General features: G+C 44.3%; 1 protein-coding gene across 1 annotated transcript; it reads right to left on the reverse strand.

Annotated features, from left to right (window-relative positions):
• Window positions 1-534: 534 nt before the first annotated feature.
• CARD19 (caspase recruitment domain family member 19) lies at window positions 535-18,070 on the reverse strand (the record flags this gene model as incomplete). The annotated part of the gene is made up of 6 exons (XM_082004792.1): window positions 535-721; window positions 2,424-2,495; window positions 4,417-4,476; window positions 8,556-8,709; window positions 10,660-10,838; window positions 18,064-18,070. 6 exons carry the CDS (start codon window positions 18,068-18,070, stop codon window positions 609-611), a joined length of 585 nt encoding a protein of 194 aa, XP_081860918.1. The 3' UTR covers window positions 535-608.
• Window positions 18,071-23,086: the final 5,016 nt, after the last annotated feature.

A 23,086-nucleotide genomic window follows, 5' to 3' on the forward strand; every position in this document is an offset into this window, starting at 1 on the left:
CTGCGTGTGAACATGAACAAGGCAGGCTGGGATGAGGCACGAACAGGAGAATGAGAAAACACAGCAAGTCCGAGGCATACGCATGTAACTGGCACTGATGAACTCCATAGGTGCCAGTGCCCACCGGAGCTCAGGCGCTAAGGATAAAGGATCTAGACAAAACAGACAATCCTGAGATGGAAATCCATTTCTTAGTAAGGCTTTGAGTGCATGTGTTTTTTTAAGTGCATTTCTTAAATTAATTGTCACAAGAGTCAAGCTAGCATTCTTTAAACAGTTGTGATCCTTCATTCCAGTATAAAACACATATATGCAAACATGGCTTAAGACCCATGACCACTTAGGATATCATTTTAAAGTTTGTATTAAAAATATTTTTTATCCAAACGATAAATATTTTAAAATAAGCATTTACAAAAATAAATGGTCCATTCCCATAAGGAAGGACATATATAGCTGAAATTTGGAATACATCTTGAGGCAACACAATTATTGATGAAGCTAGTTAATAAAATCTTTGGTATGAGAGTATAGTACATTAATATTCATGCATCGTTGTCTTCCCTTGGTAGGTATACTGTACAGACAAGCGAAGAGGCAGCTTTTCCTTAACTTCTTGATATGTCTTCCAAATACAACATACAAATATTTCTAACGTGTCTTCCTATGATAATAGGAGAAAAGCCCAAGATCCTCCTGGCTCTTCCTATGACTTTCGTATCTAAAATGGCATGAAGATGGGAAGAAAAAGAGAAAGTGAACACAGTTAAGTTTCATTCTAGCTAGTAAGCAGCATCAAGAAAAAATAAAAACCAATTAAAAAAATTACTCTAGTGGAAAGCCTATTTCCTTCAGTATTGTCTACATCAACAGCCCAGACAGGATAAGGATGAATCTGTTAGGATTCGTTGCTGCAAGTTCAAGTTAGGTAACGGGGCAGCTTTACACCTGAGCACGGCAACGGATGGTGCAAGCCTGGAACCACATCCAGGACTGGTGGCCCTGTTACACAGCACTGAGGCATTGAGATACTGCATAGGGACAGGAAAGAGCCTCAAAAACTGGAAAAAAGAGCCTTGGAACAAAAGACTTGGAGAGATTAGTTGTTAATTTTAGCAAAAATAAAGACAGAGAGCTGACTTGAGGCACAAGAACCTCCACAGGGAGAAAGTGTGAAATGTCAGCTGGCACAGAAACAGGGACTAAGGGACTCTGCAATCTGAATCTGAGAGAAAGACAAGATGTTTTAACAAAAGTGATAGGCTGGAGCAGAAACCAGTTCAAACTAAGAATAAGACACACACTTGTAATGCTATGGACAATTAACTGGGATCAGGGGAAGCGATGGATTTTCTGGTTTTTTTGTATCAGTCCCTGAATGCTTTTCTGAAAATGCTTCTATTAAATGCTGATGACTGAACCCGATGAAGGGAAGTGATGGCAGCTAAGGAAACACACGTGTTAGCCTCGAAGGTCTAATGGTTTCCTTTTAGCCTTAAACCCTGACTCCATGGACAGTTCAGCTGAGGGACTCTGATCGGGGCATGAAGGGCAACACAGCCCAGCCTCCCACATCATCTGAAATGTCCATGAACTGGTGCTACTGTAGCCTACAGGTCTGCGAAAAAAATAGTAAAGAACAATGTCCAGCTGTAATTGCTGTGAGCAGGGTATGAGGGGCAGAAGGCACTAAACCAAAATGGAGTTTGGATTCTGGTCCCCATCTACTGCGTGAAGACTGGCACTTCCCACAGCACCAGGCGAAGACTCGAGAGAAAGTGACACCTCTGAATCAGCGACTCTCTCATGCTGGATCTCTCCCACTAGCACTGACTCACTGCTTCGCTGAAGTTGATCCACGTGGATGCATCAATGCACTTTCTGCTCAGAGCTGCCACTCTCACCGCAACGTCGGGTACGTGGAAGGTAGGACTGTGCAGATGAGCAGGAGCTCTGCTCTGCTGGCTGCTGTGAAGCAGGCGACTTTCAGGCGACAGGCAGAGCTAACACCCAGAGCCAGCAACAGGGCAACGGCTGCAGCTGCGCCAGCTCAGCACATCGAGCCAGTGTCCTCCAGCCCTGTCACTGGTCATGCTTCAACCAGCTCCCAAGGGATGTGCAAACCAGAAGGTTTGGGTCTGTCTCGTGACTGTTGGCAATCATGACCCATTGCTATAGCAACAGGAGCTTACATGACTACTGTCTTTAAAAAGAGCCCCTATTTGTGGCATCCTCTGTAGGCAAACTATCCATTATTTATATCTCGGCATGTCTGAAGCGCAGTTTGTATCCTAACCTCATTAATGAATGATGACACCCTGACCCGCTCTATTAAGTAAGCCGTGTTAGATCAAGAGGCACACTGCTCTCCCGTCCTGCGCTGAAGTAAGGCAACCAAGACAAAAAACACCAGAATAGATTACCTGAGTTACAGCAATACCAAAACAATGCAAATCCTGCAGCAACGCTAAAACAAGCAAGGAAAAACACTGGACCTAAAGAAAATGAAAGAGGAAACACATTAAAACAGGACAGAGCAGTGGAAGTTTAGCTCAGTTCATAAATCACCAATGGCTATTAACATGCGTAATTAAGTGTATTCAAATTAAGCTAACACCTTCACAATTATGTATGTTCGGTAGCTAATGTACTATGAAGCACATTTACTATACTGAAATTAATTTTTACTACAGTTGCTTTGACACCATTTGACACAGCTTGCCTCTGTTCATCTAGCTATACCCTATGAAATTTAAGTGAAAGCTTTCTGAGATATTTTCTCACTCGAAAACTTTGTGCAAAAACACCTTTAAAAAATACAACAAAATACCAACCAAACTACTGGGACCTCACCACACAGCGTCACATTTTAATCCCACTGGGCCAATGCACCGCCCGTGGCTAAGAGTACATCGCATGAGACTGCAGTCCCTTAGAAGCAGATTTTTAGGGTTTTGTTTTTTCCCCACAGACGTCCCACAGACTCCACTTTCATGACAAGAGCAAATATTCTTGCTGCTGTTTACAGTTCTGCTGGAAGCTGAAATGCAGAGCCACACACATCTAAAACAAATCTCCCACTGGAAACACTTCCTTCACGTGCCTGCCTGGAATTACATGCAGTTTAACACTGATGCTCAGTATTGATGCTCAATAAAACCCTTCTAATTCATACTTATCCACAGACAGAACCTCGTGAAGATTTACATTGGCTTCTTTATTATCTAATATTCTGTTTCTATTTACTACTTCACTTTAAATATAGCTAAAATTAAACTGCACCTGCCAATCTAAGGACAAATGTCCTACAGACCAGGAAATGAGCGGAGCTGACCACACCGACAAGGACATTGGACAAACAGCAAAGGAGCGAGGACTCAGCTGCTCCTTCAGACGTAATCTCCCAGCGAGGGTGCCTAGCAGCCAGACAATCTCCACTCTGAGGCCAGCTCTTTCATCAGCGTGAGTAAAATGGAAATTATTTCATTTTCTTATCTCCAAGCACCTTCTCTGTTCTTCCTGTACCGTTATGCTGCAGTCAGCAATGGTGATGTGAAAAATCTGAATAGCAATTTGGTTCGATATTCAAAGTAACAACAACATAGGCAAAAATATACATTGAGTTAAAGTGTGTTTCTGCCCCTTGTTTCATTTTTCTCTCAGGGGGAAAACTGGCAAAGAGGCATAATTCATAGAACGTGCTTTTATTATCTCATAATTGTATCCAAATTTCTAAATAAAATATCAATTAAACTTAAACAATAAAATAGTTCATTATAAATTTTGAAAATTCTTCAGTTTTCTTTCAGATCTTCAATTCCTTTTCAAAATATCTTTTAGTGAACAAAATATTTGCCTCTGTAATCTGGGCATTGAACAAAGGAAGGGGGGGAAAAAAAAAAAATCAACATGTTTTCCTAAGGAAAATATATTTAAGTTCACCCTTGCTCATCTTACTTTCTGTCTTTGTTTTCAAATGACTTGTACTTAAATTGAAAGCTTAAAAAAATTGACAAAATTTGAAAGTTTTCCAATTTTTCAAAAAATTATTTTTATTGAAGTTTTCCACAGAATTATTGATGGCTTTGTGCAAAATGACAGCAGCAGCAGCTGAATAGACCTTACTATTCAAGCACTGAAAAAATCATAGGAAATTAAAGAGTTTAGCTATAACAGGGCAAGTAAAAATACCATTGTAAATATTGATTAAACTCTACAGTCTCTTGAATTTCTGGCACTGGTTTCCTCAACAGCAGCTCAGTACGTTTTTCTCCATTAATTCCACTTAGCTTGTGACAGTAAAGACATCATAAAACAAAGTATTTGTTATATGAAATGCAAATTACATGATAAAATAAATTGCATCATAATCTGAAAAGCCATTCCATGCGGTGACACTTGTATGCATTTATTTACCCCTGTCATTTAGCATATATTTCTCCTTGTCAGTGTCTATCTCTGTGGAATCTGTGGTTTCTAGAAATAAAAGCAACACATGAAAAGTTAGTATTCAGCTCAAGCAAACAAACGAACATAATCAGCACATGCAAAATGTGCAAAACAACACATTTCAGAAGAACATCCAATTTTGACATAAAATATTAACCCCTGCAAAGGTAAATGACTGCTATAGTTAAATTCTGGATATATGTTGATCAAAAGACATATAGTCATTTGAGTGCAACTATAAATGGCTGCAGCAACACCTCTGATCTGGTTAAGCACTAACCATGTACATAACATTCACTTGTTTCCCAAGTGAGGAAAGCAGGAGATAATCCTTCCATAATGCCAGAGCTTTTCATTGTAATAAGTACACACTATTTATTAATATATGTGCTAATCTGAAAACACCCCTACAATTTAATGCATCAGCATTCTTTCTGTTCTTGAGTAAATCTCCGGGCATGTATCTGGCAGATGAAGCACTTAAATAATCTGCGCCAAGCAGTTTGTTCATCTAAGTTCTGGTCTCAGCTAAAGACGTCTACAGCATCTTCGACAGTACTACATGCTAACATTTGGCACCAATAATTTTTGCCTCTATCTTTCTGCAAATTCTAGTAGAAAAGGAGGCTGACCTTAACACAAGGTGCTCCACAGCAATAAAGCAGTTTCTGCTTTGGGCAGAAGGACCTGCAGCTCTTTTAGAAGTGCCTTTGCCATACAAATGTGCAGATAACATTGTCTGCAGGATGCGTGTGCAACACCAAGAACACCGCTGCCATCATAAATGGCAGAGAAGTAACTTTCCTTTAATGCATCATGAATCTGCAAAATATTTTAGCCAAACCTCTTTGTGGTCAAGAAGGTTTAAAAAAAAAAAAAAAAGAGAGAGAGAGAGAAAAAAAAAGTGAGAGCTCCAAATTTGGCTGTCAATAGGGAAGAATTTGAGACTGTTTGGTTTCAACTGATTTCCTTCTTCTGCACGACCATCTGGAGCTAGGTGAGGTGCTTTGGAAAACCGCCCTGTACACCAAGTCAGCAAAGGGGACCTGCTGTCAGCCAACATTAGGGAGCGAACATCTGTCTCCCTGCTAAATACGTGCCTCTCGGCGGGGCGACAGGGCATGACATTCAAGCAGAACAGAAACATCTGAAGCACCTTGCTGCAAAGCTCGAGAGTTGCTGAAGCAGAAAGGATTGCTGCACAGCCTCCACGCTCTGTATCAACGGCAGTCTCACACAGCCTGCCCGTTCTGAGGGATGTCCTCCCTATGTATTCTTAAGAAATCCTCGCGCTTCACAGGAAACCACAGTCAAAGGGCTGCACTTTCGTCAGGCTGTCGCCGTCTGAGGCTGATCTGATCCTTTATGCTTCTAGTCTACATCAGCATTGAGAGAAATAAAAACATTCCCTGAGTCACTTGGAAGATCCTGTTTGGCTTCACAAGCACGGAAGCTGCTCCTGCCATGTGCCTTACCCACCCTCTAGTGGGAATTCCGAGACATTGCTCAACGTTTCACTTGCAATGCTATGCCTGAGGCAAAGAAATTTTGTTCTAGCACAAAGTTTAAAATTGTTTTAAAAATGAAATCTTTGAAGCGATTTCCTCCATAGAAAACATTTCCCTGTGTACAGTGGCATGTAATCTATTACAGAACTCTGCCCTGGCCATCGTTCACCAGTGTCCTCACCAGTAATTTCTCCAGGTGTTTAAAATGCTGCTTGTTCCAGTTCAGTCTGCATTTAGAACAAAGTCCCCATGTTAGGGATTCCCTTTTACCTCACATTTACAAGTTCTAGTGTCAATTCTGTAAATGCTCTGTGCTAAAGTTGACAAATTTAGCAGAGTTACCACTGTGAGTAACATAAAAATTGTTCGTGTTAGAAGTCAGAAGGAAAATACCTTTAATACTCAAGATGTTCAAGTTCACTTAAATGAGAAATAACACCTCAGATTGAAAAGGGAGCTTTTCCTGAAGAATAAAATTGTTTGCAGTTTTAGCTTAAAATGCTGCACAGATGTCTATCGACCATTCCATCCAGACTGCAGACATTTGGTTTAGTTACAGAACTCATAAGAAGCAGCAAACGTACTAACCCAATTATCTCGATAATTCCTTCTCAGGTCAATATAAGGAAACTGCAGACTCTCATCACGTAGTAGTATTTTAACTCAGTTATTTAAACTATTCTCATCGTTTGGAGGATGGTAACATAAGAGAGTGTACCAAGATACATCCCACAGACACCCTGTGCAAGTTCCCTTTCAGCTGGTTTGCCCAGGCATGACCACAGCACGACGCAGCATGAGAGTTCATCTCTGCAGTATCTGCACAACTTCCAAGGAGTGTTTTACGGGTGCAGATGAACTTGATCACACCTATGCTATTTCTAGTACCCACCTGAACTCAGACCGTCTATATGGGAGGTAGTCAGGCCTTGGCTACTGTGTACACATATGTTAAGATACATTTTCAATAATGGCTTGTAGAAAGTATTATTGAACATTAACAGAGCTTAAACTCCTAAACCATCTACACGCTCTTGGAATTTTATTCTTAGTGACTCAACTAAGACTTCTTAAGTCACTCTTAATTAATAAAGGCTGTCTACTGCCTTTTGGTCAGCCTGGCAGAAAAACCTGTTGCTCTCAAGCTATACCTGGGTAAAATCAATAGATCTAAGACTATTTGATTTAAGAGCCTGTTCCCTCAAAGAGCAGGACTTCTACAAGGTGAATATCAGATCAAAAGCACTGCCTTAAAGCTGCTGCGAGGCTGAATCAATTTGGAATCACACTCATCAGATTCTGAGGCATTCTCCATCCCTGACTTTCCCCGTTCAAGAGGGTTCAGGTACGGATGTGGAGACATGGGGTAACTTTGCAGCTTCCCTGTGCAGGCAGGAAAATGGTTGCAGTCTTCCACCTGTATGTATTTGTGCTGAGTAGGTACAAACCTTTTCCTTCAAAATGAAAGGTGAAATGAAGCTACACAATGCAGTAGCTTCAAAGGCAATTAGAATTTTACATGCCATTTTCACTCCAGAAATAAAAGAAGTCTAACTGTTGGGTTTTTTTAAAAACCTACGAACTTTTGGTGTAACGGTTTCAATTTCACTGGAGTTTGACCTACATGTCTAACATTTCCCCTGGCACCTAACTGTGGAGTTTCTTACAACTAGAAATCAATTGACTGGTGAAGCATTAGTGCTGTTAGATACTTTATAAGGATTTCTTAAACTGCAGTCCCTTTGCAGCTTCATTAACTTAAACGTGGGAGCCTTCTCTCAAGCTCCTTAAGTCATTTCAGCATGTGGGATGCCTCAATATATTTCCCACCTTTTCTCCAGTTCGGGGCGGGGAACGGGGGGAAGAAACACCAACACACAGAAAGCATTATCCCAGGTTGGCAAGTCAGGCTTGATACTTCTCCTGTAAGAAATGAGCTCCTTTGCAGTATAGAATCAAGTATGTTTGAGCTTCAGTCCTTCTGAAGTGCATACATGTGTATTTGGGGGGCAGCTTTACGGACATCCGTCAGGCCTCTCAGCTACACAAAACAAGTCCTAAGTGATTAATATCACAGTCCATCATTGCAAAGGCCTAAGAATGTTTGCTTCATGTTAAACTTGACACAACTAGGAGATTTACGGATTGAGGGAAAGACAAGCTTCTGGGCCACCAGAGTTTTAAGCTTAACAAATTTAAGGTAGCACATAAGAACATTACAAACAAGTCAGAATAAACACAAAGGAAATAAAGAAGCTATTAAAAAGCAATGGTTATGAAAAGAGAAATTGTACTTCATACAAATTACATTGCTGTCTTACACATTGTACTTAAACTGTTTTAAAGACATATTTCATATTTCAAAGCAACGAAAGAGTTTTGGACTGCCCACACTAGTCAACAAATAACAAGAACTATGCAGTCAAATCCCCTTACGGCTTTTGGAAAAATTCCAGTCAGCAGAATTAAGGTGTACCCCAAAAACTATTTAAATAACCTAAACAGGTTATTTAAATAACCTAAACCTCATCTGAAATGAGGTTTTGTAATACACTGATGAGGAAATACACAACTCAGTCAACTTACAAATCAACTTACTCAAGATTTTCCTGCTTGGCAGGTCATTATACAGCTGTTCAGCATTGATCTGTAAAGCCCTGTAGAACTCTTGACAGTGTCTGTCTCCTTTCTTTTGAAGGTGCTTTATCAGATCTGAAAGTCTGGTATGGAGTGATGCCCTCGGATTCCTGAACTGTAAGAGAGAAGCACTCGTCAGAAGAAAGCTTACAGCAGCTGGAGATCAATTTTACATGACTTTACAGTATGCCAGGGAGCAAAGGTATGGAATTTGTTTTACATTTGCTAAAAGAATGGGCCAAAAAAAATGAGGGGAACCTAAAAAGGATATACATGCGTTGCATAACAGTCTTCAAGACACTGAGCTCCATCTGGTCAGCATTGCTTGATTGCTTGATTGCCTCTGCCCTCCCTTGTTCTTTTTTCTGTCCTGATAAAGTGACAGCTACTCTGCATTTGATGTCTTCTCTTCATTCAAACTAACACTTGCTATTCTACAATTTGATTCTGACAGCTGTTCACAGAAAGTATCAACAAATCTTATAATAAAGTTTTATGTTTTCAAATTTTCCCTTAGTTATCTAGTAATTGCAATCACCTTGCCGGGTGATCCCGAAAAAGTACTTTATACTGTTTATATTAGTCCCAATATCAGAGTGTTCATCACCCCAAGATTACATGTTTCATTGTTTCCAGCACAATTAACTGCTGCGCACCCAGTGCAACATGTACAAATTCTCATTACTCAGGCAACATGGCAAGCAGCTGCAGAAGAAAGTACTTTTTTTTCTGTAGTCCAAAATGTGAAGAATACTAGCAGACCTTACAAAGACAATGCAAACGCGTACCTAGTCTTACACACATCAAACTGACTTCAGTTTATCTGGAAAACGACCAAAGCCATTCTCAGCAAAGCACTATATTTCAGACCAGTACAGCAGACAACCTTTGTAGTACACTTAGGATCGATTCCTGCTCTAGGGGGAACAGCAATGCCATGTACCTTATACAACACTCCTTACTCCGTGAAAATTCCCACAAGGTCTATGGGATGTAGCTGAGATTGTAAGCTTCCTGAACACTCAATAGAGTATACAGAAACTTGCCTGGACCTATGTGAAAGCAGTTCATTTCTGTCGGCTAAGTGCAGAAGTCACAAATTACGTTTCTCAGATTCTTTATGCATTTATTTTGAAGCTCTTGAGGGAATGAAATGATCTTTAGTTGTGCATGTCACACTGTTTATCATAACTGAGTGGCTACACCAGCTCAGCTGATGATCTAGCTCTGCTCTACACCACCAAAACACTATTTGTCCCCATGGAGTTTGATTATGACAGAATTAGACCTATTTTTCCTAATGTTAAAATACTGACATGCCAAAACCCTAAGCCTTGTGCAGACAATGAAGTCAGCAGAGGGCAAGTACAAACTGTTACAAGCAGGATCTGGGAAGCTTTTAACTGACTTCAACTTTCATTCCAAACAAGTTTAAAAGATCTTCCTCCCTAAAAAGAGCTATCCATTTTTGAAAGCTTCATGCCAGGGAGGGCAGCCTTCCTCCATACACAGCAGCACCACTGGAAGATGTTACTAATTCCACCCACTTCCCACAGCTCCCACACTTATCGGTGGGACTAATGCCTCCCTTCTCTACCAATACCCACAGTTATTAATCACATTGATAGGCAACTAAAACTGATCAAGCTAATGTAGATGATTTTGTGGACACAGCTGGATGCAGCACAGATCATCTGACATGACGCTCCACACCAACTCATGTGAGAAGGCAGGCATGCACAACATTTGGTCACACAATGGATGCAGTCCTGCCCACAGAGTGGTTATAAGATAGTGTGCTTCTGCACGCATGGCATCGGATGTCGTGACGGGGACCGTGGCTGCTGAAGAGAGTGCCCTCTCTCATAACCACTTGGCACAGGGAACATGCCAGCCCTCTGACTTCTCTGATATGAGATCCCAGATACAACTGGTCAGCAAGTAAGAGGTGAGGAAGGCCAGCTGCATGTGACACCAAGAGTCAAGTCGGGAAGAGGGCATCTCAGCTACTGACCCGCAAAAAACAATGCAACATTCAGAGATAGAGCAAAATTCATCAAATTACCTTTTCTGCTTCTGCATTGGTAAGAATTTGGGGGTAGACTCTGTTAAGCTGAAGAATAATTTTATCAACCACTTGCTCATTCAGTCGGCTACTGCTTGTAAGAAAATACATGTCGTGTTGCAGCCGATGACAATATGACTGATCTAGAGAAAAAAATGATACAAAGAACAAACCAGAACAGTTAATTAGCAAGACATTTTAAAATTCTGTAAATTTAATTTTCCTAACAGTAGTTATTTAACTAAAATAAAATAAAAATAAAAACTATTTAGCTAAAATAAAATTACCACCATCACATAATTTTAGACAGCTGAACTATCTATTAGGGAAACACAACATAGCCATGTGCTTTCAAAGACCCATCCACTTAAAATTACACAAATGTTAACTCCTGGCTGGTTACTCATGCTGCCTCTCTCCTTCCAAAGGGAGAAGGTTCTACGTTATTTAGATGTCAAGCACTGATGGATATCTAAACAAATACAATCCTAAAATTGTTAAATCACTGAAGATAAATTTTCTATCATTTATGAAGTCAGATTATGGAGTTTAAAACTGATGTGTTTTACAAATTTTTTTATGTAAATACATATTTCAGAGAGAGAGGTTCTCTCTGATGTAGAATGGTAAGAGGACATAAATTTGGCTTCAAATGATGCACATTACTGACACCAGTATACAGCACAGGGCTGGCCTTTGCCTGCTGCTTAGCACCTGACAACTGCAAGTGCAGCGAGGGGTGGGGTGGGACGGGACGCAGAGAAGCTTGCACAGCCAAAGCCGCGGGCTGACTGAGCTGGGGTGATTTGGCCCTAACATCACCCAACCCTCCAGGAGTTTATTGCTGCCTTTGGTCTAACAGGAGACTTCAGCAACATGCCCTGCGGAAACTGCTCAGACTGAAACAGAACTGGAACATCAGAAACAGCATCTCTGCCAAAGAGCCATGAAGTTTTTTAGGGAAGGATTTCTGCCTTCCCTTCACGTGAGAGCGGGGAGAAAGGACATTCAAAAAGCAGTACGTTTTTACCACGGTAGTACACTCAAATAAGCATACAAATAAAACACATCTTTTTCTATTAACCCAAACCTCTGCAAATACACAAATCCAGACTTGTTTTAAGTACAATTTCCAATTTGACAGCAATGCATTTTGCAGGAGCATAGCTTTCCCTATAGCTGCATGTCTATAGTCGCTAGATTAAGATACAGGCACAGACTCGTTCCACGGGTTACTGTGCCCTTATCAGATTTAGAAAGGGAATGTCTATGACCATGTCTGAAATAAGTGTTAAAATGTCAGTACAGCACTTTATAACCAAGCAGCATAGAAAACAAAACCAAAACACCCTCACCCCCACCACACTCCCAGCACATTCCCCATTTAAAGCAAATGCATAGGTTTTACAGTATTTTGGCTACCAAAAATTACATAACCATCAGCCCTTTGTGCCCTGCAATTTAGAGAAGATAAACAAAAGAATGAAAAGAGCCAGAAAACTTTGGCATGATGCAGTGCACCTATGCACAGCCCTTGCCCTTTCTATATCATAACTGGTTTTTTTTTTGTATTACACTGTCCTTTTTCTGTACCTGTGTAGCACTAACAGCATTTACAGGAAAGGGTTCAGGAAAAACTCCCAGTGTGACCATCACGCACTAGTAACTTCTCCAGTGCCAGGGTCACTCCTATTCAAACAAGAACACACAGCTATTAATACTGCATAGAAAGCTATGATTCTACAGGCACAACAGGATTTCAGTTACATTCTTACTTTGTATACAAACACCGTATTATTTCCATGCATTTCTAAGGCCTCGCTTTTCCACGGCTCGCTGTCATGGCAGTTTTTTAGAGTACTGTCAGAAACATACTGCACTGACATACTTGCTGTGCAACTCCCCTTTGTTGCAAGAAGTTCCATGTTATCTGATTCAGGGCTGAGATCAAACTTCTCCTCTTCAAATGAACTCATTGGCATGCACAAAAGGCTGAGGCAAGGACAAGGAGACTGTGAAGTTGTGTCTATTCATGCAAATACTTTTTGGGGAATGAAGTGCTACAGTCCCTGCAGCTTCTTCCTCTTTCGTCTGCCTCACCTACATGATTTGTAGTGATTCTCAGTGTCACCAACAACTCTATACCTTCTGTAAACTTAGAAAAACATGCATTAAACCAGGGTCTTCCAGCTAGCTGAGCAATTAAACTTCAAATAACACCGTGACATTCAAACAACAAACCACAGCAAGTGATAAGAGCATGACAAGGATCCGGCAGAATGAGTATACAAAGTAAAATAAAAGCAGGCTCAAAGTGTCATCCCCTTCCCTGCTTCTTGCTCTGTTGCTGCCTTGTCATTACTGATCCCCGCACAGGCAGCATGCAGAAGTCTATTAGCAGCAATTACACCAGTGAAGTTAACTGTGACCAACTGAAGATTGCATTTAAGCCAAGATCATTTTCTGAGCAGTCAGGAGCACTGTATGTCCTTGCGGCACTTTTCATTTACGCACACTCATTAAACCATTACAGTCTTACTGAGGGCTTTTTGGTGCCATCTGAAACCTGCGTGCTGGTGCACTGTACGATGGGGCATAAGCCTCTCTGAGATTTTAGGTGAGGCTATGTTTTCTTCCAATCTAAGCCAAAAGGAGAGAAAAAGAGAATGAGACAATGCTCTTGGCCTCCAGCTACTGCTAAACTGTGCCTGCCAAGGACAGGTCTTACGCCTGGCTCCAGCATCTGCAGGATGCTTCTCCCATCCTGTGGGATGCTCCATTTTTAAGAAGCACCCATGAAGCAGTCTGCTTCCTCCCCATTCCCACCAAAGTGTTCCACCTGCCTGCACCTTCACCACCTCCAAATCAGTTCAGTGTTTAGGCTGGGGTGCAAAGTTTAAAATTTCCTGAAGAACAGTTATCAAGCTCAACACTAGCGCAAAAAGACCAAGCAGAGTAGAAGTACCTCACCCTTCCAGTATTTCACCTCTCTCTTTCGAAATGTTTTGACTCTCCTCTAACTGAGAAATCTCTGCCCAAACCACACAAGAAACTGCCTTCAGGCTTCTGGTAGACCAGAGAAGTGAAACTTCCCACTGACACCACCCACCACTGCAGAATTGTGCTCCAGCTATTTTTTTTCCACTACAGAAAACAAACCAAAAAAGCCCCACCAATCCTAGAGGCTGGAACGTAGCACCCTGCTTTGGAGTGATAAGGGTATCTGGAAAGCCCATGTGTGCATTTGAAGCCACCACGCGATGCTCCTGGTCCCAGCTTGCCCCAGGAGCTCCAGCAGTTTTGTTATGGCATGGACTTGCTCCCACGCGCTGCCAGCCATGGCCCAGTTACAGGTGTACAAACATGACCATGCTATGAAGTTTTACAATCACTGTTCATGAGCACCAGCTTTTTAATATTGAACACAACAGAAACCCCAAACCAGGTAACTTCACAACTGCAGCAAGGCTACTGATGTGCTGTCAGGTCTTAAGAATCTAGGGAGTGGTTGGTTGGGATAGTTTGCAAATCCACCTTTTATCTCACTGCCTCAAAGAGACAACAGTTATCTCAAGGAAAATTTAAAATCTTTACGCTAAGAAGACTTTGTTTTTAAGCAGGAGTCACCCCAGCATTAAAAGGACTGTTGGACTGTCAGCCAGTGCTTGCCTAGAAAGTTCAGAGCAGCAAATGTGTGAGACCAGCTCAATTAACCACGGTTTACGGCACAGGCGTGGCATTGCCAGGGATTTTAACGCCTTCAGACAGCACAAGGATTGCACCTAACTCTGAATTTGTAATTTGATGTTACTGCAGTTACACCTTCTGCTCCGCCAGGACATTAATCTAACTGGGCTTAATCCTGCCCACAGGCTTTGGGCCCAGCCGCAGGGTTGCTCAGGCATGCAGCTGCAGCAGAGGGTCTGCAGGCTTCGACGTAGCTGGAGGGTGGGCAGTGGACTGAGCTCAGCCTCACTGAAGAGGGGCAGCAAATACAGCCGAGACGATACCACGTCACTGAAGCTGACCTAAAGGTAGCTTCAGGTACTTAAAGGTACCTTTCCTTACTCATAGGAAATGTCTTTGACAGTTCAGAAGAAAACATGACTAATAATTTAATGTTACTGACTTATAATTACTACAAGCCCATGACACATCATACACAACTGCTTTTTTCTCTTACCCAAAGCACAAAAGGGCTCTGGGATACAGCATATACGCACCGTGCTAACATACACAGCCTGTACCCGACCACACACACGGAAGGAGAGAAGTACACGTATAATTAAGATATATCAGAAAAAAGCAAGACATTACCGGTTATTTGTAGCCAGCAGCTCCTCTAACAAAGGACAGAAGACACAAAATCAGCGATGACAAACACACAAGCAGCAAATGACAGTAACAAAGCAACACATTCACCATTTTTTCACCTGCAGGTAAAAATCACCCCCGCTGCAACCCTTCATAAAATTACACATTGCTGTTCTTCCTTCCAAATGGGCAATTCGGTTTCTTGGCAATAGCTGCAGAATGACCCAGCCACTATACTAAGCACTGGCATTTTAAGGCTGCTGAAATGTATTCTCCTCCTGGAAGTAACAAGGCTCATAAAAAATCTGATTGTATGCAACTGTAACGTGCCAGACTGTCTTCTACAGCACCGGCAGGGAAAATGTCAAGGGCGACAGAGCTACCCTTGCCAAAGCTATTCCTGATCTAATATTCCTGATCTCACAGTTTTTCAGAGACCACTCCTAACCTAGGCACCGGCATGCCAGACCCTGGCAGCAGCCAGGATGTCAGACAAGCGCTGTGGCGTTGGCACTCTTGCTCCATACACCTGTGGTGAGGCACCGGGTCCCCGGAAGGTGTCACTCGCCACTGGCACAACACACTGATAACACGTAACAGAACTTTCAGGTCATAGTGGCTGCCAAACCCCTTTGTAATTTTGATTCTGCTTTATTATTCATACCATAAAAGACCCCATGTTGTTTTCTGTATGTGCTGGTTTTGGCTGGGGTAGAGTTAATTTTCTTCACAGTAGATGACATGGGGCTGTGTTTTGGATTTGAGATGAAAACTGTGTTGATAACACAGGGATGTTTTCGTTATTGCTGAGCAGTGCTTACAGTGTCAAGGCCTCTTCTGCTTCTCACCCCACCTCACCAGCATCATGCTCTGCATATAAAACTGGAGGGAGAAGAAGGAAGGGTGGGGGGAACACATCCAGAGTGATGGCGTTTGTCCTCCCAAGTCACCATTACATGTGATGGAGCCCTGCTTTCCCGAAGATGGCTGAGCATCCACCTGACGATGAATTCCTTGTTTTGCTTTGCCTATGTGCGCAGTTTTTGCTTTCCCTATTAAGCTGTCTTTATCTCAACCACGAGTTTTCTGACTTTCACTCTTCTGATTCTCTCTCCCATCCCACCATGTGGGGAGTGAGTGAGCGAGCGGCTGTGTGGGGCTTAGTTGCCAGCTGAGGTTAAACCACGACACTGTACAAGGAATATCAAATGGGGTTTTGCCTCTCACAGCCCCCCTTGCATACACTCCTCTACGATCTACTTTCACTGCCGTTCTGGATAAAACCACATGGCCCTAGGGACCTGCCACCTTTGACTGGGGTCTACATTGCCACCTCATGTTTATCACAGTAAATTAATACATCCAGCTGCATTTCAAATTCGTAAGTTGCGATCAGCCCCCCTCGCTATGCTGTGACATGTAACTGCTCTCATCCACGCTGCAACCCCGGGAGCTGCCAACCACCTTAAGTCAGGCAGATAGACCTTTCCAATTCGTAACTCCACCAATATTTATGTAAGGGCTCTTGACACTGTCTCAGACACCACTGTATCTTCATTATGGTTTCATCTTCTGTTTGTTTTTCCCTTAAAAGCCTCCTTCAATTTACCAAGCAGACAGACAGGATCATCACAAGCAGATAAACTTAAATACAGCAGACACAAACCCCAACACATCTCTCTGACGTTCTTCGCAACACCACACATAATTTGTAAACATCCATTCCAGAAACCTTAATGGTATCTGCTGTGCAATGCAAACACAAGTTGCAACTTCCTGTAAAACTCCTGGATTATTTTAATAAACTTTATAAAAGGCAAGCTGACAACCAAAACCTGAAGGCACGTGACCCACCATTCTACGCGTCCATGCAAACTCCCTGATGAAGCATCTCAGGAAAGAGCTGAAAAAGTCTCTCTCAACAAAATGTTAGCTTCACACTAACTTAGGTTTTGGCTTTTCCCTTTCAAGAGCCCAAGAAAGGCATGCTGAGAATTTAGGAAGGAATCTGGCTGCAGATAAATGGTCTGAGATTGCACTGGCTACCAAGTGCACTCCCGATGAAGAGCAACTGGTCTGCTCCTCTGAGCTGGAAGTGGCGATACAGAGGGGAAGACAACGTGCCACCCTCCCCAGCCGCACTCACCCACTGCCATGTGCTGGTGCTACTGGCAAGTTAGTAGCCAGAAGTCAAGAGTCTCTGACAGCCAGTTCAGTAACTCATCTTTATCTGAAATATCTTTTAAAAATAGAAAAGATAATAAAACAGTGAGCAAAATATTAAAATGCTCTTGATAGTCGAGCGTGGCACTAGTTCATACACATTCTCCGTCTTTCAGAGGCTAAAACAACAGGCCCTTAGGTAATCAGGACAGCTTGCATGCACCACAGGCGCAGAATCGTAACAAGCACAAGATGGAGGCCGTGTGTCAGCAGCAGATTTCTCGTCGCTGCCATGTGACATGCGGCCAGCTCGCTGAGGTGTGAAATTCGGCACGGCACTGCCCACACCTCGAAGTCAACACGTCATGCTGCGGCCTTTGGCGGGGTGACGCAAGCGCTCCGTCTCAGACACGCACCTAACCGCCTCTGCGGGCCGCCAGCCCCACAACCGACTCCCACCTGCCCTGCGACGGCCGCCGCCGAGCCCCTGAGCCCAGCTGCGAGGCGTGACGCGGCACAGAACCGGCGCCGAGGCCAGAGGCGGCACGGCCGGGCGGCGCTCGTCGCCCGCTCCCCAGGCCCGGGGGCTGCGCCGCGCTACCACCCGCGAAGCGTCACCCGCGGGGCGGTTACCCCGTCCCGGGGACCCACGGGCGAGCGACGGGGACCCACGGGCGAGCCACGGCTCACGCGGCAAAGCCCTCCCTCAGAGCTGCCGCGCCGACGGCGGCCCGAGTACGGGGCGCTGAAGGCACCAAAACGCTCGCCCTTGCGAAACGCGCGGCCGCACCCGGCGGCCACAGCCACAGGCCCTCGCGGCGTAGCGCCGCCGCATCAGAAGGCGACGGCCTCCTGCCTGAGGCGGCCCCGCCGGCGGGGCCCCCGCGCGCTCCCGGCCGCCCCGGGCTCCCTCCCCCCCGCACTCACCGGCCATGGCGGCCCCGGCCCTGCCCGGCCCGCCGGCGGGCTGCGGGCCTTCCTGCTGGGGATGGCAGCGGGGCCGGGCCGGGGCCGGGGCCGGGTGGTGCGGCCCGGCGGGGCGGTGCGGCCTGCCGGGGCGCCGCCTCCCGGGCCCGGAGGAGGCGCTGCCGGCGGCGGCGTGGGCAGGCGGAGCGCCCGGGCCCAGCACCCTGCGGTGGCGGCCGCCCCGAGAGCCTCGGGGGGTAAAAGGCGTTTGTGCGCGACGGGCGCATTTATCTGGCCGTCCCGTGCGGTGTGCGAGAACGCGTGCGCGCGTGCACAACTGTCCGGTTTGAAACAATTAATTGCATAATTAGTAATGCCGCAGTTTACTTTTCCACAAGTAATTTAACTGCTGAAAATACCATGTCTACATTTTCGTCATATCCATATGCAGTTCGCATTTTTTCTTGTGCCACAGCACTGCACGCGCTTGTTTAAGTGTAGTCGAGATGTGTGAGGCAAATTCGACGGGCAGTTAACCAAGTCCACAGAGCAGGGCAACTTCTGGCCATCGAAGAAAAGCTTGCAGTGAAGCATCTAATTCACTGGGATATATTAACTTCTTGAGGGAAGAAGTACAAGGAAATCTGTGCATTGTAAAAACTCCCATTAGCACAAATTTTCACCAGCATTTAATTACCCAGTGGAGCATAGGGGACAATATGCCTTCCTAGGTATAAATGCTGCGGAGGAGTGAGGCTGAACCTTAGCTTTGCAAATTGTGATAAAGGGATACATTATTACTGCAGATTTTTTTTTACTGCAAAATCTGGTATTTTTATAATGTATTTGAAAACACGGATTTCTCGTATGACACAGACACAGAGTGACTTCTAATTATAGCTCATGTTAAAACCGCAAAGAAAATGTTTATGTTGAAGAGGGAAAGAAATCTTCTGGAGGGATTAAAATCACAGGAGGCGAAGCTGTCTGCGGGCCGGTACATAAAATGCTTCAATGACACAACTGCCCTCGCACAGACACCTCTTACTAAAACAGTTTGCTTCTCTTATGTAGCAAGTCTCCGAGCACCAAGACGCACCCTTACCCAGGAAACACGCCCGTTGCATGGATGACCGCTAGTCCACAAGATCCTGAAAGGTTTGCCCTGTTTTGCCTCCGTGCCATCTTAACCCAAACATGTGGAAAAGCTATACCTACATACCGGTACTGGTGAAACAGAGAGATAATAAAACTATGGCCCCTTGCTTTGAGTGATGTCTTGGGAACTTGTAGCACTGAAGCAGGAAGTCAGCATGTCGCAACGGACAGGCCAGGACTTCCGAAGCCTTACAAGGTAGGCACAAGTTGCCAGGTAGGAGGTAAGAAAGGATTTAGTGAGGACTTGAATGCGCGCGTGGATACACGCCGTATACATCTTCTTACGAGCGACAGCTCCAGCTAGCCTGAGAGTTTAAAAAAATTAAAAAAGAGAATTTGCTGGAAGTTTGCAAGTGCTGCCACTTCGTGGTCTCAGGGAGCAAGTGTCATACCCAGCACAACCCCGGAGGTGGTGCTCGGGGCGTACCGGGCGTTTCTAGCACGTCCTGGGGCAGGATTTCGGCTGGCAGGGTTGGCCACACAGTCCTCTGGCTTTCTTCAGGTAATTTCTTTCTCTGACGCTCTCGCCTTTGTTGTCGGTGTCTGGCCTTCCCTGCCAAAGCTGGAGTTTCTAGCCTGGCACAGCTCTCCAAAGAGAGCGGCGTCCCACCCCAGCGCCACATCGCAGCCCTGCGCGGCTCCAGGGAGCTCATGTCGAGCCGCCCGGTGAGCCCAGCCGGAGCTGCTGTAACGCGTGCCATTATCTGCACCTCCATTAACAACTGAGATACCTACATCCATCCCCATGTTCACTCATGAAAATGTTGTTCTATACCTCCATACAAATGAAAGCACCTCTCTAGAAAAGCGTAAGAACATGGGGGAAAAAAGTCTCATTGAAATATTTTTAGTATTATCAAATGCTGTGACATTTATGGTGCCTGTCCTTGGGAAAATGAATAGAGCATAAGCATCCTGAGTTTATCCCATTTACCCTCAGCAATCCAGATATACTGAACAGCATGAAAATAGATTTTTAAGTTATTATTATTGCACATGGAAACCTTGATCCTGCCTGTATGTACAATACATTTTTGGCAATGTATTGCAGTAACAGAAACAGGCACCTTGTGGAGAGGAAATTGTAGTTTTGTAACTCCTTTCATGATATATTTTTATGACAATTTAATATGTATATTAAAATATTAGAGCACGAGGTGCTGCAGTGGTAGTATGGCATGCTGAGGATTTGGTTTTATGACCATTTTATACCATTGTGAATTCACTGCATTTTGTGCTCTGCTAGAAGGTTTCCCTGGAATCACTACCAGAATCTAAACCACAACACCAAAAACCTGGTCGTCGTAGTGTGACATAGGCTGAAATCTCTAATGTAAATCTTAAGCATTTTTTAGCAGACAGTGTTTCCGAGCACTGTGAATGAGTATCAGTCATTCAGGAGCGCTGCGGCATCCAGTGCCACACTGCCTGGAGATATTTTTGTCCTGTAGCCTCAGATAATGACACAAGAATCAAGGGTTAAATATATCTCCTCCTCATGCTCGTGGCACGCAAGACTTCTGCAGCCGTGTTGCTGTTAGGTTTGCCTTGGAAAGACAGGTCCTCGGGGAGCCCCACGGCCGCGGCAGGGGCGGTGGAGAGGGGCACGCGTCCGCGTGCACGGGGCCTGGCGGTGGGGGGGCACAGACTCGGCGGGAGCTCGGCCAGCAGATCCCCTCCCACGGTGCGATCCGTGACATTCAAAGAGCACAGCCGGATAGCGAGGACGCATGCTCGGCTGCGATGAGCCGTATGCAGACAGCGCTACGAAACCCTTAACGCTCTTTGAGGCGAGTAACGCTGATTTTTGAACCGCTGGCAGACCGAGCAGCACTGTGCAAAGCCCTCGCTTCCTGCTGACGGCGGGCGTGCTGCATCGGCAGAGCCCAGCTCGCTTCCGAAACTCTGTGATTCATTTCAGATTTCTATCTCCTAATTTAGTGGCTAAGCTAAGTGACCCGCCCAACGGCGTTTTATTTCCCAGCCTCTGAAGGACAGCAGATGGATTTCCTGGTCAGCTAATCTCAAAAGCCATTGCTGTTTCCCCCCTGCTAAACCAACTGATTTGTTTATTTGAGTGAATTATTTGATTTTCTAAATATTACCCTCGTCCTGGCACCATCAGCATGTAGTGTTTTCTTGTTTTATCTGTTAATTGTTAAATCACAATATGGTTTCTTATTTTCCCACAGCTGAAGAGGGCTGGATCTCTTTAGAGACAAATTAAATCCAGATAGTGCAGGCAGTTCCTTTAACAAAGTCTTTCTTTGTGCTTAAGAAAATACAGTGAAATATTTCTTAAAAGCTCAGATTACACACTAAGCTCCCTTCAGCAAGTTTTAGCTAATAATTTATAAGAACAGACTCTAAGAAGGAAAAAAAAAAAGGACGGCAGCGACCGGCAGGCCACTCCCGTCAGAGCCGCTGCTCCTCCTGGCTCCGCACTTCTGTTCCTGCAGATTCGGACTTTTCAGACCGGTCATTTTGCCCAAGTTCCTTGTTACAAATACACACTTACATGTCCTGTAGAGCATCGTCCATAGGTTTCACAGGTCTGCGCTGTGCCTGGTACTCGTACAGCGGGGCAGCCGGAGTGCTGTCCTTGGATGAGCAGAGGTCACTGCCAAGCCGAAGAAGTGAAAGTAAACTGGTGGGGATCGGGCCCGGCTGCGCGCAGCCGGCAGAGACCCGTGCGTGTGCGAACGTGGGGCTGCTCCTTCTCTCCCGGGAGCCGGCGGCAGTTTGCTGTTGATTTTCAGGGATGCGTAATCAGCTCTGAAAACCAAGATGTTTGTTTACTCAAAGTTATGGGATTTTTTTTTTCTTTTTTGGTGCTAATAATTTTGAAGATTGCTTTGCATATAGAATGGATAATTTTCCAGTCTTATTTATATAGTCATAGTAGTATTACTGGTATAAACACCTTTTATTTCTTCATTGGTTAAAAGGAGATGAAGAAAAGCAATTCTCTGACTCCAAACACAAAAGCAGAAGCTGTGCTGCAAGTTCTCAGCTCTTTATTCTTCACCAGCTAAGCTGAACTATTAGATGTGAGCAGAACTGACTTGGGTAAAAACATGGTCTGGAGCATCCACAGGTCTGGAAATCCCTGGTCAGTTTTAACTTCTTGTATTCATTATATGAGTGAATTACACACACCCCAATTCTGCTGTATAACACCCTATCCTTGGGAATTTTGACAGCATTAGTAAAAGAAGATGAGGGAGGCAGATAATGGAAAAATTGAGTACCTCGCGTTCCTGGCACAACGGAAAAGTCAGCATATAGAATAAGCCCATGTATACTGATCATAAATCATCTCGATAAACGTTACAGAAGTTACTGTGCTGGCTGTTAGCTTGTACACAGGATAATGAACAGCCAGCTTCACACACATGTTCAAAACTGCATGCAGCCCAATATCTGATCCCTTGTAAAGGACAGATCAGATTATACACACAAGAAAAAACGCTCAGCTAATTATATTTTTTCTAGAAAAAACCAAGACATTGAAAGTCTTTGAAGACAGAAAGCAAATAAAGCCATTTGAGCACCCTCCCCTTAAAATAGGTATATAAATGAACAGCAGAGAGATTTGGTAAACTGAGATCCAGCAGAGCTCCAGGAAGAGAACAAAGCCACTTCCTCTACAGGTTCCTCACATGGAAGTCCTCGCCCTGCCAGCTCAGTGCCTCTCCGGACCACCGCGGGTCAGGAAGGACAGGAAGGATGGTGTGCAGCCAGCACGCAACCCACGGGCTTTATGAATTAAAGGCCAGCATCTGGGCATGGATTAGGAGCCACTGCAGACTCCAGCACATGGATGCAACATACATCCTGCAGGAAACACTACTGTGAGCATTTCCATATAACCTTGACCTTTAAA

This window comes from Phaethon aethereus, assembly GCF_964289735.1.
Source record: "Phaethon aethereus genome assembly, chromosome: 11".
Taxonomy (NCBI): domain Eukaryota; kingdom Metazoa; phylum Chordata; class Aves; order Phaethontiformes; family Phaethontidae; genus Phaethon; species Phaethon aethereus.